General features: G+C 38.6%; 1 protein-coding gene across 1 annotated transcript in view; it reads right to left on the bottom strand.

Annotated features, from left to right (window-relative positions):
• Nucleotides 1-13,732, bottom strand: part of TNRC6B (trinucleotide repeat containing 6B) — a 79,157-nt gene extending 65,425 nt beyond the window's left edge. Inside the window, exon 1 of the mRNA XM_014963868.1 lies at nucleotides 13,478-13,732. Coding sequence (XP_014819354.1) covers nucleotides 13,478-13,482 — 5 coding nt within the window. The 5' untranslated portion in view covers nucleotides 13,483-13,732. The remainder of the gene's footprint in view (nucleotides 1-13,477) is intronic.
• Nucleotides 13,733-20,293: the final 6,561 nt, after the last annotated feature.

Here is a 20,293-nt window from a genome sequence, read left to right as displayed (position 1 = left end):
GCAAACATCTGCTTTCTAGTCTCCCCTGTTAAAGTAAATACAGTAGTTTGTTTTCTAATTTAAAAAGCACAGATTTCTATCTATTTCCCATCCTCTCCCCGTAGGTTTTGCATTAACTTCAGCCTGAATCTTGGAAGGTTCATACAAATTTGCAAACTCCTTTTGATCCAAAAAAAAAAAAAAAAAAAAAAAAAGTAGAAATGTCTCTTCTTCATTCCAAAAGGAATGGAAAATTGTGGAGAACAGCATTCGGCAGGCCATACCACCACACCTGTTTAACAGCCTATTAAAAATTACCTAGCCACAGTAGTTATGAGGTAGAAACATAACAAACTCTAGGAAATAGTCCATTAATAGGCAGAGATGATTGCCACCTCTCACATTTAATAATCTGATAAGCTATTTCTGATTCATCCATTTTTATAGTCCTGATACTGTGCACTGTTCCCTAGCTGCATTTTTAAAAAGTTAACTTTATTTCATGCCTTCTGGATATAAAGCATAGATTAAACCACCTAGTCTAGACATGAAACTCTTGCTAATTGCTAAATAAACAGTCATTTCCTTATTTCTTAAGCAAAGACATTAGAAAGTTTAAGTGAAAACTGTTCACTGTATCCTCAGGCATTTGTCTAAACTAAGGATAGCCTCCCACCAGGGAAAGAATTTCTTTTAACTATGCTGTTATTTCTGTGGAATTGGTGTCTGCCCAAGCTCAGCAGTCACTCATCTGAGAGCTTTTCCTATTTGTATGGAGTGCAGGAGACAAAATTTTTGAAACTTTGATTGAGGGTTATCATTCCTTGTCTCTTTCCAGGAATGATAATTTACAGCTTAAGTGATGAATTTTACTTGCTGCTTATGTCACTCACAGATACATAACCAGATCAATTTCTAACTTCAATCCCAATTAAATAGCTCTTGCTTTTTAATACAGTGGCTTAAGACAACTTAGAAATTTTAAAAAAATTAGTAAATAATCAGAGGACCAGATAAATGTCTCACTTGAAAACTCTAGTGTCCATTCATTCTCAAAAAGCAAGAAGGAAATATTTTTAAATTAACTATACATTACTGTCAAAAGAAGAACTGTCTCTTTTAAACTAAGTTAGCTCTATAATATTTGTGTTCCAGAAAGCTTAGATTCCTTCACAACATGGAAATTCACACCAGAAAGTTGCTTCAACATACAAAAATTCTAAGATAACAGGAACTTGCAAACCACGTACAACATGGCTACGGTTAATCTTCCAGACATGCACCAATCTTTCTGCTATGGAAGAGTGAAATAAATTGTAAAGCAAGAGGTAATCCAGAAAAACGAGGAAACCACTGAACTGCCATGTAAGAGATTACAAAAAAGCACCAGCACAATGGTACACAGAAAATAAAAATGTAAACTCACATGGAAAAAAATGAGGTGGAAATTACAGTGATATAAGTGAAATTTACTGTTTAACACATTTCTAAAGTTACAAGACTAAGATGGTTTGTCCTGTTAAAATCTCCACCCACGTAATGTTTGCTACTTCTAGGTAATTTTTGCCTTGTTGCATTATGTAAGATTAATAGCACGTTTTTAATAAAACCATGCATTTCTCATGTTCAGCAATGATGTCATAAGACACAAAGAAATGCACAAAATTTAGAGATTATAATTTTCAAAGTAATATTGTGAGTAGTTAAAAATATACACTCTTTCAACATCAGTCCTAACAAAGAAAATAGCTACATCAAAACCATTTTAAGCATTCAGCATATAGATTCTTGTAAGTTCTGCAGGTTTCTAACAACAAAAATAATTTTTACCTCTGCTGACAGTAGATCTGAAGACTCCTATCTTTAATTAACAGCTACCTCTTTCCATCTACCACCGATGAATTTTGTAAGATGTGGAAAAGATCAGTTTAATGTTTTAGACACTATGCAAAAATTTTATATGATATATGACAGGAATGTAAGATATTCACTGTTCCACAAAAAACTACACTTCTGATCTATTCAGTTAAACCTCCTCTCTATCCTCTTTAGGAAAGGTGTCTCTGCATAAAGACAGGTCAACTCTTCACTGCTATAAAAAGTTGAAGGTTAAAATGCATAAGCTGATGTGGGAGACTATTTCCTGCTGAAAGAAAAGCCCTTTAAACACTAGAACTTCAAATCTAATTTGTCAGCTTATCGATGCTTCCATGCGTACTGCCAGTGCAAAGCATCTACCTTTCTATGAAGCCACTGTATTGAAAAAACCTAGCAAAAAGGTTAGCAAGACATTATAGTAAATGTGATACAGAATTCAACCACTCACATAAAATTCAAAATCTGGTGAAGAACCAGACCTTTAGGCTTTAGTCAAATCCATCTGCTATGCTGGAAGCACCAGCTGAACTTATAGTAGTCAGTAATTGTAATTTATATGCAGCTGACTTAGGTGGGGAAGTCCACTCCTACCAAGAGTCACCAACTTTTTCTTAAGCTCTTCCTAAAGAATATTTAAAAAAAACCAACAACGTTGGGCACCAATGGAAACTATATCCTTAGTTAAACCAGCCTTTGATAAGCTTGCTTTTAACTAAACACATTGTTTTAAAGACAGGAAGGAGAACTTTATTCTGTCACTGAAACTATTTCTACTGACTTAAATCATGAGGCAACACAGCTCAGAATGAAACACTCTCAGATGGGTCCTCCCACCCATCACTGCAAGAATCTAGTCCATAAGAGTGTTTCAGGTAGTGACAGGGTAGCAATTCTAGTCTAAACTCAGCCACTCATTGCTATATGGTTACAGTACTTCTGTCAGACCTGTTAGGAAGAACTATACAATTTAATTACAACATATTACCAGCTATAATAGGTGAATAAAGCAAGAACCGCCACAACAATATCAATCTCTAAATTGTCCCAGGATTGTGCAACAAACCTGACAGGCATCCAGTTTTAAATGTCTTCTGAAGCCACAACCAAAGGGAACTGGAACTTGTAAACTCTCAAAGAGCTGAAAGGGAAACTCAGAAAGCGCTTTCGGTCTGGCTCGGTTAGCAGGATGCATAAAGGAGGAGAGTGACTAAAAAAGTAGACCACTGTAATGCTCAAATTAATTATTCTGATTTTTGTTAACTACCAATGAAAAGTTTTAGATGCAGCCTCAAAGTGCACAACACTCAGTAACAGTTCATTCTGAATTGTGAGATATAGTCATATTGCACAGGCCAGGAGACATTAGGGCACTGTTGCAGAGTAGGGGCTAAGGCAGAAAGGAGGGCTCAGGTGATTCAACCCCTCAGAAGTGAAATATTTTATTGTTAAGTTTCCAATACTTGGGTTTCTTTTTGGAACTACTCAGCATTTTTGTTATTTTCAAAAGACAAAATGATAATTACTTCCTGGTAAAACACTGAACTGTTTTTTGTTTGTTTGGGTTTTTTTAGTTTGTTTTCACTAGCTAGGTTCCATGTTAGCAATTTAGGAAAATATCCCTACTATACATTTGATAGGGCCTCTACCTTAGGAAGAAATGGTACACACCTGAGGAAAAAACCCTAAACTCTAATTTGCTGCCAGAGCGTGGAACTAATGACATTTTGCCTGGAAAAAGAAAGTCCCTTTTACTGTGAAAACAGATTTACTAATCCCTGCCAAGTTTTTTAACATTACAGAAAAAATAATTCGTAATGGTGATGTTCATTCCATAATAATATTTTAGATCAAAACCTCGTTCCTAAAGGGAACTCCGCAAATAATCAAAATTGTCCATCATTCAATAAAAGCCACTCAAAGCTAAGTTTTTACTCCAGGAAGGAAGAAAACACCAGTCAGCAAAACTACAGCAGGTTTTTAGTTCATTCACGCTGCTCTGAAGGATAACAATGTTTAAAGCCTGATTAAAAGCTCCACAAGTTTATATACAGAATGTGAATTTCAGTTAAATAGCAAGTTACTTCAGGAAGATTGCCTCTGAACATGGTTTTTACTTCTTCAAATTTTAAAACTTCAATGAAAATCATGTACTTTTCAGGGAATTTTTTTCAATAGCATTTTTATTTCTCAAGGTAGCTTGCAGAGCAGCTTTTAAGCCCTGAATTCCTCAGCACAAGCCGTTAGTCTGACCGCAAGACGTTGCACTACGATTTGTTACAATTTAAGGCCCAACTACATTAACCACACTCCTTGGTGAGTGGAAATCCACAACCGCTGAATTCAAGATTTAACACAGAACTTCTAGCACTTGAAATTTTGAGAAAGGTGAAATACACAATTCCATCTTGTTACCCACATTATAATTTTAGTTAAATCAACTTTGTTCCCATAAAGGAAAAAGAAAGCATCATTCCATTCGCAATTCAATACAGCTGTGTACAACTGGCTTCAGCCCCAGGCCACAAGCCAGGAACTTCTGAGTTCAAGTCTGGCCCTGCCACTGACTTTCTGTGTGGCCTTCGAAAAGCCTCTAAATTTCTCTGCTGCTCCTCTTCAGTCTGCACTCTAACCTTGCGGAATGGCACTTGCTTTATTTGTGCAGGCTTTTGCCAAACAAAGAACTTGAATTGACTTTTGAGACCAATTTGTGCTATGCTTTTAATGGCTAAGGTCCATAAAGAAGTCTACCAGGTACCAGTTGACGTGGAGTTTTTAATTGCATTAACTGCCAACGTGCATGTATTACATACATTCATATACACAGAGATACGATACACACAAAAAAACCAAGATGTAGGAAGCTGGAAAACAGATCACTGATTATTTTGAAGTTTGTTAAAAACCAGGATGAAAAAATGAAGTTATCTGCTATAATTAAACTTACAATGCAGGACAAACTACAGCCTTATTCTTATTAACCCACTGAGGCAGTGACGAGTTGTTTTTAAAAGCACAGATTAAACACACAGAGAATGCAATGCTCAAGCTTAAACGATTACAGCAACTAGTATTTTAGAATATTACTTTATCAATAGAAGAATGGCCTAGGAATGTGAAGGGGAAAAAGGATTTAAGCTTAACCAAGTTACCTAGCACTACCTGAAACATCATTTAAAAAAGAACTTTTCTTAAGAAAAGTTTATGTAACTACCCTTGGAATTATATGGTGAGCTTAAAGATCAAGTCAGTTTAGAAGAGTTTCACTCCACATTATCTACACTGAAGCAGAATGTAATGGAGACTGACTCAAGCTAACCTCAGCTTTTGCTGAGCTCCAGTGATCCAACCACACAAATACAGCTCATCACCTTTAAAACAGTATACGCTTGCTGCCTTTAAATCCACCCCTGGGGAAAAAAAAAAACTTGTCCCCAAAACTTTATCAAGACTGGCTGGCTTGCCAAAAGCTAACCTGTTCAGTTATTCATGGCCTAACACAGAGAGGTAGCTCAAAGAACTAAGAAATCATAGCCTTATGCTACATCAAGCTGCTATTTTAAGTCCTAGATTCACCAAGTTTAGCCTCTACCTGCTTTTGCCTTTTTCAGCTTGTTTTACCTAAAACCTGGTAAGAATTCCTTGGTTTTTTTGTATCGGGACACAGAGTTTATTTGTAGAAAGTGGTAAATGTAAAGCAAAACTATCTCCCAATTAACAATACATGAGAGTAAATTAATTTAGAATACTGTATTATTTTGTGATAATAACAGTCGCTCAAGGACTTGATCAGAAACAGCCGTTCCAGAAGAGCTACCATGCAAAGATGTGGTGGTTAAATGCAAATTCAGACAGCTTCTGCACAAGGACGACTAAACTGGTTCAAACTGCTGAAAAATTATCTGCATATAAGATTTAGCCTTCTCCCATTCCAGGTAATTTACTAAAATTTTCCACTGTAACTCAGTGGTTTTCAAAACATATTTGCTGATTAAACCCTGGAAAGTCAGAGAAATACCAACATGAAGTACATCTAAACAACTTATTATGAAGATTAAATCTTTGCCAGGATGAGATTTTGTTTTTAGCTTCCTACATCACACAGCCATCAGTGTGTTTCCATCAGATGAAGCAGTCATGAATAGTACAGTAAGACCAGTATATTGGTTAGCGAGCATTCCTGCCAGGGTAATCTAGATCTGCTCTGAACAGGATTACAGGACACAAGTAAAGACAAAATCAAACTAAAATAACTCTAATGCTTATCCACTTTCTCTCAGCATTGTTTGGTCTGCTTGAGATGTATCGAACAGATAACTTCAGCATTACCTGCAAAAGAATGGAAACTTTATTTCACTGTGTAACACAACTCTACTTAATTTAAAATTCCCATTAATATTGCTATAACTGAATACCATAGCACCAACTGGAGCATTCTTTTACACTAGGTTCAAAAAACCTTTTAGGGTTTTACTTCAGGTTAACCAAGTATTTTTAAAAGCAATTTGATTTCAACCAGCGCACATGAGCTTGTAATCACATCCACAAACTGAAATAGAGCTACACAGAGAACGTATAACCTAAATAGGATATCCTCTATTTACGCACTAAATTTTTTAGCCAGTTTTAAATTTTTTTTTTAATAGTATTTACCATAGAAGCTCCTTTGAATAGAACAGTGGGGCAATAGCACTAATAGTACCCAAGTAAAGCCTAACAGAACAGGAAAGGTTTATTTATACAGTCTTAACTAGAATACAGGATAATATATTTTTAAATATTCACATGGGGATCTAACTACTATTTTCTATTTTGCAGCTTTTGATGCACATATATATAAGCTATCTCAGCTAAGTTTTGGCTCCTTCTGCCCTCCCCTCCTTTGCACATAGAAGGTATCAATTTTCATTTTTACTGTTCTCAAACTCTTTCCAGTCAGAGGTAAAATAGCCTGGGAAAAAAAAAACAAAACAGCAAGAGTTACAGGATTAGAATTTCCAAGTATTAAAATACCAAAAATCACTTTTATCTTGTGATCAAATCATCCTCTCTATGAATTGTTCAGCAAAGGACTGAGCATAAACATGCTGTATATTTAGCTGGCAAAGTGATGTATCAGAGTATCTCAGTTTCACTTTAGTTGATGAAGTAAATTCTCAGTAGTAGTCACCCTCTTGCCAAAGAAAGCTGTTTTGTAGACAAGTATATCTAGAGTATCAACACCGAATTAAAACCATGTGTTTTAAATCAGACCCTGAATCAAGCACGATTGCCCAACTAAAATTATATACAATTAAAAATATAAATGCTCACACAGAAGCTGCAACAAGACCATGAACGCTGCTCCATTAGGACTCTAATATTAAGTTGCAATGCCTTTTACTACAAACAGTAAATTTAAACCAGGAGCAAAAAACATGGAAGAAACACAGAAGACTTATTTTAAGAAGATTTAAGTGACACAGGACACTGCATCCTGGAGAACTGGATGGCTCAGGTGTAATCAAGTTCACAAATGTAGGCTGAACCATGATGACAACACATCCATGTATATTTGCCACAGAGCACATGTAAAATGGGACAATTGAGCTCAACTCTAATTAATGGTTAAGTGGCATTAACAGAATACATATTTAACTTTCCTGTTTTCATATAGGTCAACTAGCTCCAAAAGCTCAAAATCTAAAAAACATTATGGTGTGTACATGCTTAAAAAATAAATTCCAGCAGTCTCACTGTAGTTGAGGTTTTGCATGTTCTCACGTACATGGTGGCTGTGCCCAACAGCCATTGTGAAATTACAGGGGAACTCTAGTTTATGATTGTGCCGTTTAACAAATGCTGAGCTTAAATAAGGAAAAAAAATAATACTGAAAATACTAGAAGTGATTTTTCCATTGTTTTATTTTTCTCAGAAAATACTTATCCTCTGATTCAAAAATGAAGACAATGTTCAGCTCCAGTTCAAAGCAGCTTTTGGGTTCGGCTGTTATACCCATATCTGTATTTCAGGAAGCCTTAACTCTGCACCTACAAAGAACACTGGGAAAGATGAGCACTCTTCCCTTATTTCATAATTTAAGCATGTACAGCCCAATTTTGTATATCCTTAAGGAATTAAAAGAATGCCTTTCTGCTTTTCAGTTGCTGAAATAACTATCCCGTTCAAAGCACGTTCAACTATGACGGAGCTCAGTGTCAAAAATAATGGTTTTCTGACACAAGCTACTACTTATTCATTTGCAGCGAATATGTATATCCATAAAAATAAATACAAAAAAGCTGAAGCATCTCTTTGCTAGCCTACCTCCCTTGATTATGTTTTGCTGCTCTTATTTGAGCTACCTCAAATTGTTGACCTCCCCACCTGTTCAAAATATTCTGAAGGCCTCAAAAATACCATCCTAAGCAGCGAAGCACTCCCCTGCTGGCACCAACTAAAACACAGTTCTATCTTGATGCTTTGTTTTGGTTTTGTTGTTGTAGTAAATTCCAAGGCTATGTTTCACTTCTAAATGTCTCAATTTAAAATAAAATGGTATTAATACACGTGCCTTGTACTTCTAAGCATTTTTTCCACCTATCGATATCGAAATACTTTTAAATAATTTTCTCTGCCTAACATACACAAGCATCCATTTAATTCAGACACAAATTGCAGCACTGAAAGGAACAGTACTCAGCTCTCACCCTTACTACCCGTGGTTTTTAACAAGACTTCCCTCGGTATTTTCTCTCCAGGTGTATTAGTCCACATTTTCCCATGCTGCTTAACCCTTGGTTTGATTTGTTCTGCCTTTAAAGATCATTTTGTGTTTTATTAATGTATCTTCTCTTGGATACCTGAAATAACACCAGGGTTCGTATCCCGTTTTGTTTTCCCACACAACTAAATGAGCCAATTAAAAGTAGTCCTGGGATGACAATATTCTGAAAGACGATCAAGGTTTATCTTTCAATTTGTTCATCCTATAATATCCAAATATCACATCAACCAGTTCTTAAGACATGACTTTTCAGAAGTGGTTATAAATGTATAATTCTAACAGCACCAGAGTATTTCAACCCTGAACTGTAATGCCAGCTAACTGTACACAGACAGGAAAATATAACCTTTAAAATGACAACATCCATAAAGCCTTAGGGACTCCTTTCAGAAGTGTGTTGATGGCATTACATATAAAAAAAAAAAAAAGAGGGTTTGCCCATATTCATGCTGCTCCCAAAATATATGCTGTCTCTACAAAGAAGAAAAAAAAACTTGTGTTCTTGAGTTGGAAGCTTATGTACAAGGGAGAAAAAGAAATTAAGCAGTGAAAAGTGCTAAATGTACAACTCTGGAGCTGGAATTCAGCACAGATGCAGAAAGGCACCATTTCTCTTGGGCCCTTCAAAACAATTACGGCACTATCACTAAAACAAAATAAGAAATATTTTCAGTATACAGTATATTTTAATCTCCATGATGCCTCCACATTTGGTCTCAATGCTGAAATGGCCAAAAAGTGTTATCCTGATACCCAACTTTAGGTATCTTGTTTGAACGATATTTGAAATATGGCACATGTAATCATATCAACTAGATGCCAGTGTTACATTAGCAACTAAAGCCGCTGTTTCTTGGAATAAATACTGAACTTCTCTTGCTTTAAGAAGCAATAAATTTTTGCATTCATCTAAACTGAATTCTACATCTGTTTATCAAATTAATTCTGGAGCAATAATTATAGCTAAATATTTAGAGTTTAGCCACTTAAAATCAAACCAGCATCCCCAGCAGGATTCTTCTAAGGGAAAAGACATCTTACTTTTGCCCTGACATTACACACCACCCTTAACAAGACTTTCTGGAACCTGATCCCCTTGGCAGGACATGAAGCATAGCTTTTCAGACCTAGAGCATCCTATGCATCTTATTTTCCTGCCTCAAATCTTGAGCTGTTTAAATAGGAAACCAGAACTTAAGAAGGCGGCAAGTTTCTTCTTTATCAATTAAACAAAAAAAATCCCTCAGACTTTTCAGTTATAACACAACTGCCAGCTGAAGTCAATACCAAATGTGCAGATTCCAACAAATATTGTTAAAAATAAACTGTAAGTTAAACTTCCCACTTTCCACCCTGACCACGAAAAGGAAAGTAGATCAGTAGTGACCAGAATTAAAGAATTCTGCTTCAAGCTACACGCCACAAAAAGTTTTTGCAGTGGTACTATAGGAAAGGTGCACAAAAAAATTCTCTTCCAGCAATACACTAATTCTGTAGATTCTTCTTCATTTATAGATTTGAATGCTTTCTCCCCTACTCAGCCATCTATTAATAAGTAAGAGACAAAGGTCTCAAAAGGTTAAGTTTAGCTGAAACAAGCTGACACAGACTGTATGATCCTATGAAGTTTTTTTTTTGTTTTTTTCTTCCCAGCAGCAGAGAGAGAGACTAAAAAAAGCTGGTGAAAGTAAGCATACTGATTTTCAGACACTTGTTTTCCCTGAATTTTTTTCCCCATTATAACTACAGACTCCTGTATATTGAAGCTCAATGGTAATAAGGTTTTTCTTGTCAATTATTTCTCAAGAATCTCTTAGATGTAGTGGAAAAAAACTACAGGGGCTCTGCTGACTACAGGCTTCACTGTAGTTTTCAACCTACTAAAATAGCCTACTTTGGAAAGGAACTGATTCCTGTAGATACCAGACATACAAATGCAAACAGAAAAATGAAATACACTTCCAAACCCACTGTTATCACTGTAAACTGAACAAAGTAAAAAAAGGCTCTGCCACCCCAACACTTCTGCAAGCTTCAAACTCATCTAGAAATTGCAACTCAAATCTCTCAAAATTATAAATAAGTATTTTTTCCCTTTGTACTGCACAAATACACTGCATGCAAACAGTATTGAGAATTGTCCAGACCCACACTTTTAACATCCTATCATTTCACAGTCTGCAGGGCCCACAACACACCCTACGCTACGATTTGATAGGTCAAAGACATATTTATATGAGGAATTATTTTAATTGGTCCTTCCTATTCACGGTGTACTGTCTCACAAAGCTACTTAAATGCTTAACAGACTCTATACTGGAATCACTTCTATTATTCTCAATAGTTGCTTTTTGTTTGATTCATGACAGCTTCCATAGCTATAAGCAGTTGTACTTATTAGAAAATATTCTGTATTCCATCTTCCTAGTTACCAAGCTATACTAACGTTTACACAATTTGGAAATGTATAGCAGACAGTAATGCACAAAGGTGAAAAATACACAGGAAAGGTAAATACTTTTCTCAAGTGCAGACTCTGGGAAGGCTATGTCCTACAGTACTGCTAATTCAGGATAAGACTTAGTTTTTCATGGAGTTCAGCCATCCTACGCTATACCAATTATCACACAAACTACATAATTAATATCTTGGTCCAATAAGTACCAAATCTGAGAACACTACTACTTTATGTTGCATTTAAAAACAGTTCTAGTGTCTAATTAAGCTTGTCAATCAACAGGTATATTCACCATATTCTGGCTACATCAGGATCTCTTAAGCCCAAGAAAGCTATCAGTAAAAGAAGCCATCAGGCTGCATCAGGTCAAAGACACAGAATGTTTTTATAATATTCCCTCACACAAATACATGCCAATAATACAAGGGTGGAATCTAATGAAGTTAATTAACCCTAAACAGGGAGAATGTATTCATACGCAGTTATCCATTACTATTAAACTTTTTCAGACCAAAATTATCAGCACAATACACTATACCAAATTTGAGTGGACTTCTTTTTTACTGGCTTGCTCTAATTAAAAATTTAAAAACTACCTTTCATTTTCAAGAGAAACTTAATATACTGCCGAATTATTTCAAATATTTGCTAGCCACTGGAAGGGGGGATGACGGGGGCGGGGGGGGAGGAGAGGGAAAATTAAAACCCCCTGATATATACTACTACAAGACTATAATGAAGACACTCCGATATATTTTCAGAAACAATATCCAAATCTTGTCTCCTCCACTTGTATTTAACTGTATGGATGTAAGGCCACAAAGAAATATAAGATATGACCCATCTTGTTGGTTTACTAGTTTGACCTGCTAACCATAATCAATGCATACATACACTGCAATGTAAAAGTACATTCACATGATTATTTGCATAATTATCTGCTACTTAAATACCCAGCTACAAAAAAATATCACAGTACAAAACCTAATCAGGAAGGGGTGAAGAATAACGTACACCACCACAGACATTTTTTTCGTTTACCCTCACAGAAAGGAGCATTACATCACACTCTTACAATGTAGGAGGAGGGGTCTGTTCTCTGAAAGCAAGCTTCAGCTATTTCCCTTTAACATTCTGCTTGGTTCTGGAGGGAGATGCAAAAATAACTTGGATTTAAATTTTTAGTAACATAGAAGAAGGGTAAAATGCGACAAAACACAGCCCTTTTAGCCTACATTTACTAACGTGCAGGCGAATACCCGTTTTCTAAAGAATACGGAGCAAAAGCCTACAAAACATCAGCAGCACCCAGCTCTTACGTTGGCAAGCGCGCATTCCTAAATATCTGTCCCACATTTTATCAGTCTCCAGACCCGTTAAGGCGAGAAGGGTACCCCCCCCTCCCCTTTACCTTCTGGGCGACCGGACGGGGCCAGACCTTTGGCAAGCCGGCGCTCCCCAGCACGCCCAGCCGCCCGCCGCTCCCCGCGCCCCATGTTTGGGGGGGGGACACAGGGCCGTTTGGCCCCGCAGAGGGGGAAGGGAGCCCCGGCCCCAGCCCTCGCAGGAGCCCGCTGGCGGTGGGGTGCGCTCCGCCCGACGGGCTCCGCCAGCCCGGGGATCCTCTCACCCCCCAAACCTGGCGTCGGGCGTGTTTAGGTACCTGATTTTAGGCTTTTTTTCGGTTAAGGTCTGTGCAGGTCTGATAATCCTCCTTGAACAGAAACCACATCATATCTACACAGTGAGAACAACAACAGTTTCTCAGCAGCCACTATCTGTTGTTTCCCCGCTTGCTATATTTGGCATTACAGTAGCCCCACTGCTGATCCCGTATGCTCTCTCTAGAGTCCTCTCTCCTTTACCGTGACTGACTTGTCTCCCCCCCCCCCCCCCCCCCCCCCCCCCCCCCCCCCCGCCATTTCTCCCTGGGCAGAGCGGGCCGGTGAGAACACTTCCCCATCTGTCCCTCGTCGGACCCAGCAGCAGAGAGAATGCAAACCCATTTTTATATATGCAAATTTTTGCAGCAGATTTAAGAGCTTCGGGTGCTGTGGGGAAGAAACCACTGTTTAAGAAGCCTCTATTTAAATAAAACAAGATTTTCAGTACTATCTTGTACTTCACCAGCTTGGAAAACACAAACGATCTCCTGTAATTTGCCTAAGTGTTTTACATTACAGATCTCTTCAAAATCCACAATACACTTCTACGGAGACCTCCTTCCAAAAAAGGACTAAAAATCCACTTAAAAGTGCTTTACACGTAAACCCAAACAAGATCGGAAGCAAGTATCTGTGCTAGAAAAAAAAACACGGACGAAAACGGTGAGCTCAGGCTCTTAAAAATCTACTTATAGGTAAAACCAGTAATAATAAAATATAAACGTACCACTAACCTCATAAAGTGCAGCAGTGCTTAAATCCAGCGAGTTGAGGCATACAAGGTAGAAATGGAAATGAAAAAAAGATCCAAAAAATGATTTTGTGTTTGTTTTGCTTTTTTTGTTCTTTTTGTTTGTTTTTGTAAATTTTTTTTGTTGTTTTTTTTTTAATTTTTATTTCAAATGTTCAGAAACCAGCAGAGACTCTGTCGGCCATTTTGGCTTGAACTCCCTCACTCACTCTCCCTCTCGCTCCCTCCCTCTCGCTCCCTCTTGCTCTCTCTAAAGGAAGCAGCTTTTTGTGACCTTCAAATAGAGGCAGGTCATGTGACTCCCGGCGGCTGTCAATCACGGGGCGGGGCCAGCCCTACTTCCCGCCTTAAAGGGACAGCGCCCGGCCTGCGCCGAGGGGGTTGGGGAGGGGGGAAGGATACAACAACTTCTCCCCGCTCGCTTCTTCTCCGTCCATCAGGCGAAGGCAACACGCAGAAAGGGTGAAACAGGTGAGCCGTGAGAATAAGGAGAGCAACTCAGCTGGAGCTTTTTTCTTTAAAACTAGCTAAAAATAAAGCAGGCACTTTTGCTAACTCTACATTGAAGTTGCAGAACCGATAAAGGGTGAATGACAAAATATGCATGTCCCACCAGCCACACGCGCTCGTCTGCACAGGGCACCTCTGACCCTGGTACTTACCCTCGAGAGGGAACCACGTTTTTAAGAAGTTCCCCATCGCGACTGAAGTAGAGGAGAAGAGGTTCATCCTCAGCCTACCACAAACCTGGCTGTAACCAGGCTGTCTGCACGACACGCACACCATAAACCTGAGACCCAGGTTCAGAGGTGTGGAGACCTGCAGGACAGCAGAGCAAACTGCCTCTTCTCTCCTGCTGCCCTCACTCTTTCAATACTCAGGCTGACACTCAATAGTCTTTTCCCACAATTTCCATAGATAAATGCTCCAACGGTTGAAAGAGAGACTCCCAGCACACTGCTACATAAAAAAAAACTGCAGGTGGTTTCCAGGCATTACTTTGAACGTGCGGAAACACTGAAGAAGATAGTTCAGAAACAGAATATGGAAAACAGAATGCAAGTGCAATTCTGCTGGGAGGAGGCTTGCTCCTGAATCACCCCAAGACGGGTAACAAAAGCTTGAGTCAACAGTGTAAGGGACCCATGGCCGGCAGTGAGGTAACTGACAGCACCTCACAGGAACATCCTTGGGGCCGAACCCTTAAAGTACACAAGTTTGTATTTCTGTGCGGTTTTAGAATCACAAAATGGTTCAGGTTGGAAGGGGCCTTAAAGATCATCCAGTTCCAACCCCCCTGCCACGGGCAGGGACACCTCCCACCAGACCAGGTTGCTCAAAGCCCCATCCAGCCTGGCCTTGGACACTTCCAGGGATGGGGCATCCACAGCTTCTCTGGGCAACCTGTTCCAGTGTTTCACCACCCTCACAGTAAAGAATTTCTTCCTAATATCTAATCTAAATCTCCCCTCTTTCAGTTTAAAACCGTTACCCCTTGTCCTGTCACTACACCTCCTGACAAAGAGTCCCTCGCCAGCTCTCCTGTAGGCTCCCTTCAGGTATTGGAAGGATATTTTTTTTTTGCATTGTAACTATGTGGGCAGTGGGGAAAAAAAACAAACAACAAACTAACAGCACATGAGCAGTGAAAAAACACCACAGAATGAAACTAACTTAAACAGTCAGGGGAAGACACTTGGTAGGAATGAATTTGGGGAGGCATAAACCACACATCTTATGAATGAGAATAAAAATCACTAATGTGTATTATCATGCTACATAAGTCATTGGCTATACATTATTCTTCAAAAATAAAGCATCAGGAGGCACGAATGGCTAATATGGCTCAGGTTTTGACACACTTTGCTCAAACTGCCCTCATGGTAAGGTACAGAAACTCTCAAGGGAGGGGTGGGGGTGGTGTCCCCCAATGAGGGCATTTCGTCAACAGGACCCTAACCACTCCTACCTCTATCTCTGCAGGCTCATGAAACTCATCAAATAGCTGATGTGTGTCGCCTTTAGGGGTACTTACACTGAAACAAAAGCAGTTAGACGGTAGCTTTTCAGGTTGCTCTGTCTGATCGAAAGCAGAGACTCAGGCTGCTGGATGTAACAGCTCGCTGTGCTTTCTGGCAGGGCTAAACCAAAGGCAGCAATTTAAGAAATGTGGTGAAATCTCAGGGAATGTGTTCTTATTTGTGGCAACACCCGAAGAGAACACCACAATTGCTCTGAATATCTAAAGACAAACCCCAAACCAACTGCTAGGCATCTGATTCACACAATTTCATAAAAGCAAATATATATGCATATTTATGAAACAGCTATCCCCCTTCTGAAAAATTACATGAAGTACTGCAGCTGCATGTTCCAGACATGTTCACACTAAGAGTGACAGTATGCACTAAGCTACAGATAATTTTCCTCCCTCTCAAAAGCCAAATTGTTTTACTTTTAAAGCCTCTTAACTTCAGTAGGGCTTGCCAGTTCTCTGCTCTGAAGTCCTGGAAGCTTTAAGAAGTTGCTAACACTGTGATGACTTAAAGCAACCAGCACTCGAGTTGCTGTGTATCAAGCATAAATTACTGCTACAGAATTTCACCTTGTCAATATTCTATTGATGAAGCTTTTTTAATCAGAAAACTTTTTTTGGGGCAAGCAAATAATCAGTGAACCAAAAATATTTAGAGAGATGACTATGAGCAATTCTTAAATAACTGCACCATGGATAAAACATCTTGGGTTATTCAGCCATACATTCTGTTAGAAATGTATGGGCCATCGGCCTGAGTTTTTACCTTGACTAGTTTGTCTTCCAGGAAGAACCATGGACTCCACTTGACAAGGTGGAGATTACCCATGTTTTGTCTCCTTTAAAATGTTATTTGGAAGCAACTTCAAAATTATTATTTTAATATAAAAATAAATTAAATAAATGCTTTAATTTCTATATTTTTAACTAAGCTAACAACTGAAACATACTTCATTCTTTATCTATTGCTCTTGGCATATTGGTTAAGATGGCTCACAAAAAGTTTTGGGTTTTTGTTTTGGTTTGGAGTGGGGTTTTTTTTGGTTGGTTGGGAGTGTGTGTGTATTGTATTTTTTTTAAGGCAGCGTTTCCCCACCAAAATTGTGGAAGAAGCAGCAGCACAGTAATTCAGAAAACAATGGAGTAGAGCATAAAAGTACACAGCATATGCGAAATCTGCACATCCCTTTTCAGAGGGCAATTGCACTTTAAAACCTAACCATTAAGCTTTCTGATGCTAACAACGCTGTTAATAGCTAGTGTTAATAGGTTATATCCTTGTTATGTGCTACTAACTTATCTGATTACAAACACTTCATTTCTAAGCACCTTCCATCTGAGGATCATAAAGCACTTTAAAAACTTTAATGAAGCTTCACAGTGCTCCTATGAGGACAGTATCCAGTGAGCAGACATACACACACACACACATTAAGAGAGATGCTTATAGTCATGGATTCCCTGAGCTTGTATCTCAACTGAGACAGGAGAGGAGTGCGGTTTTAAGTTCACACTAAGCTGCATTGTGGCTCTAGTAGCAGCTCATCTGTTCCGACGACCTTTTGATAAGAACCAATACATTAGGCTTCAACATTATGTGTGTGCTCCAGCTTCCACTCAACCAACTGAGGTATCAACTGTACTCTCCAGTTGTCATGTCAAAAATGAGATCTGTAGATCTGTACTCAATTTTAAAAGGATTCCAGTTCATCCAGTCTTTATGCAAAACTCCCTGTCTCGTGAGCTGGCGTTTTGTTTGGGCTCAAAGTCCTACAGATTGATGCCATATCTTACTTACTATGAAGGCTGTGCCCTCGCCATCCTACAACACTGAACTCCGCCCTCTGGGCTTTCTGCATTGTCCATATATGGGCAGCAATAAATTTAAGACTTATTTTTTCCCCTAGAAAGTTCTTCATAGTTGATAGTAGGAAAGTGAAAAAGTCAATTCAGCTCCTCCTGACACAATTCCTCAGCAGAAACCTCAAATATTAACAAGTTTCTCATAGCATGAATGCCTTCTCACCAACTGTCCTTTCTCCTGCTGGTGAAGAAGTTTGCTTCCTGAAATATCAGAGGCAAAAAGCACAGATTTTGGGTTTTGCCCAAACAAAGCCTGTATGCCCTCTTATCCTACCGCAGCTCATCAGTTCGATATCCCTAGACCTCCCTCCCTCAACCCCACAAGGGTGGTGCAGTTACAGATACAAGATAATTGGAAGCTGATTCCTCCCCAGCTCCCCAACCAGTCACCAATGGACCAACCAACCTGGATTAGAATCCTAGGAAGCACACTTCTGCAAGTTATCAGAAAGGATCCGAAAGGTCCCTTTGTATTTCCCAGGATGAAGTTAAAGGCATAACTCTCAGGGGAGAGACACCTGTGTGATGACTAGTCACAGGTGATAGGACAAGAGGAAATGGCTTCAAGTTGCGCCTGGGGAGGTTCAGGTAGGACATCAGGAAATTTTTTTACACAGAAAGGGTTATTAAGCATTGGAATGGGCTGCCCAAGGAAGTGGTTGAGGCACTATCCCTGGAGGTATTTAAAAGACAGGTTGACATAGTTCTCAGTAACATGGTTTAGTGACGGGTTGTTAGGTGGTTGTTTTTTTTTAATCAGAGTTAGGTTGATGCTTGGACTAGATGATCTTAAAGGTCCCTTCCAACCTAGATGATTATATGATTCTATGACTAGGTTACATAGTTGCACAATTTTGAATAACAAAAAGCAAGCAGGAACAGAATTAAGAGTCTTAACTATTCCTTGTGTGCTCTAAGAACTGGCCACATAAATTATTTCAAGAGAACAATTAAAAGCATTAAGGTTACAGCCGGAAGTCTAAAGCACCCTGTCTCCTAGACTTGGTAACAACTAGGAACTTGACACAGAGATCTCAGTCCTGCATAAGATATAGTTCCTATCACTTTTAAATTATTTTCTCTTAACAGACCGACAGGCTGAATGGCCAACGCTTGTGAAAAGTGAAAACAATAGCTAAATCTGGCTGTATCCAAATAGTATTTTTTTAAAGTCTTCATAGCTATTGCACATAAGCCATTGTGCAAGGGAGATGACCTCTCCTTCTGCAGGAGTGCAAAACATTAAAATGTTCAAGCATATATATACTCATTCCCAAGGAAAGCCAGAGTTTTGTTTTGTGGTTACCCCCCCTTCACATTTAGTGAGTAGTGAGACATTTTATGCTGAAGAATAGTGGAACAGAGCTGGCCATGCAAAGCTGGCAGGGAATTTTAACTATAGTAATCAAAAGTATAACGTAAATTCTTTCTTCAGAGAAAAATACCGTGACGAAAAGTGTCCTACAAAGGATAAACTTGCTTGGTTTCTAAAAAGGTTACAACAGCTTTTGCATCCCTTACACAAACGCACCTATCAACACATTTTAGGAATGGAGCATGCCATCATTATTATTCAAAACTTACATTGCAACAGTGCTTTGGAGCCATACTAAAGCTCAGACCTCATTCATATCTTGCCAGGGACAAAAGAAAGAATACAAGACCTGAAAACTTCACAGCATATTAAGTTTAAGAACTATACATAATTTCAAGGCCAAGCCAAAATTCTGACTTAATCAAGTGCTCACAGAAAGATAAGGAGTCAGAAGGAAAACTTCATTCATCCAACTTTGCAAACACCCACTTTTCCACCTAATTTTTCCTCAATCTGCCACAATACTTTCCCTAGCTGTTCACCCTATAAATAATCCATCACTATGCCTCCACTTCCTCAATCTCCTCAAATGCCCTTTCCAAACTGGAGAAAGATTAAGCTTTCTAGCTGCCTTTTAACAAAGTTGTTCCATGAACAACGGAATTGAAAGCTCATTTCCTATGAATCTCTGTCACACATCACTGAACCTCTGCTTTACCCCGCTAATCCCAGCTTCCCGCACAGCCAGTTCTCCTTTAGATGCCAAGGCTCCACCAGTATATTGAGCCCTAACTTTTTTTTCAACTCTTTCAGAACCTGGGAAAAAAAAAAATAAAAGCATATGCTGCAGCTAACCCCAAAACACACATGATGAGTAGCTATTAACAGACATAACTGGAACAGGATCTTTTGTTTTGTTCTGAAGCCCTTCTTCTAGCAGAGAAATTAATTTTGATCTCTCCTCCAGGCAGTGACTGAAGTTTAACATATTGGTAATTATAACTCTCATCATTTCTTATTCCTCACCTTCACTTGACCAAAACTGGACAAGAGACTCCAGACTTAATTGGGAAAGATAGACATGGAAAGCAATTGCATGAAACTTTAACTACGCTAGGAACTGAAAGAACATACCCCAAATATCAACTCCCATTCAATCAAGTCCCCTCTAAACACTGAATAAGTTTTGTTTTTTTTAATATCCATATCCTTGAAAATTCAACAAGTACTTTCCAGTAACATAACATGCAAGGGAACTTGTGCAAATTAGTATTCGTAGAGTTTGGTTAATCTCCTCCTTACTATCATCTCAGAAGTGTCATGATTTTGGAGACTATAATCCTATCCTAAGAGGTGTCCCTCTTCGGTTTCTAAAATCCTATAAACTGCCAAAATATCAATGAAATTGGAAAAGTATATCTGCTTTATGCAGTTCTACCCATGCTAGTGAAAAAGTAATACTTTTTTTAAATAAAAAGATATTTAGAGAAATGGTATAGGATACCACTCATCCATATATACAGCAAGTGGCTGCTTTCTATTTGTTATTAACAGCACGTGAATTATGCCAGTTAGGTGATTGATTC

This window comes from Calidris pugnax, unplaced genomic scaffold (genome assembly GCF_001431845.1).
Source record: "Calidris pugnax isolate Ruff unplaced genomic scaffold, ASM143184v1 scaffold44, whole genome shotgun sequence".
In the NCBI taxonomy this organism is placed as follows: domain Eukaryota; kingdom Metazoa; phylum Chordata; class Aves; order Charadriiformes; family Scolopacidae; genus Calidris; species Calidris pugnax.
The sequence above is the reverse complement of the archived record's forward strand: the minus strand, read 5'-3'. Positions and strand labels throughout refer to the sequence as shown.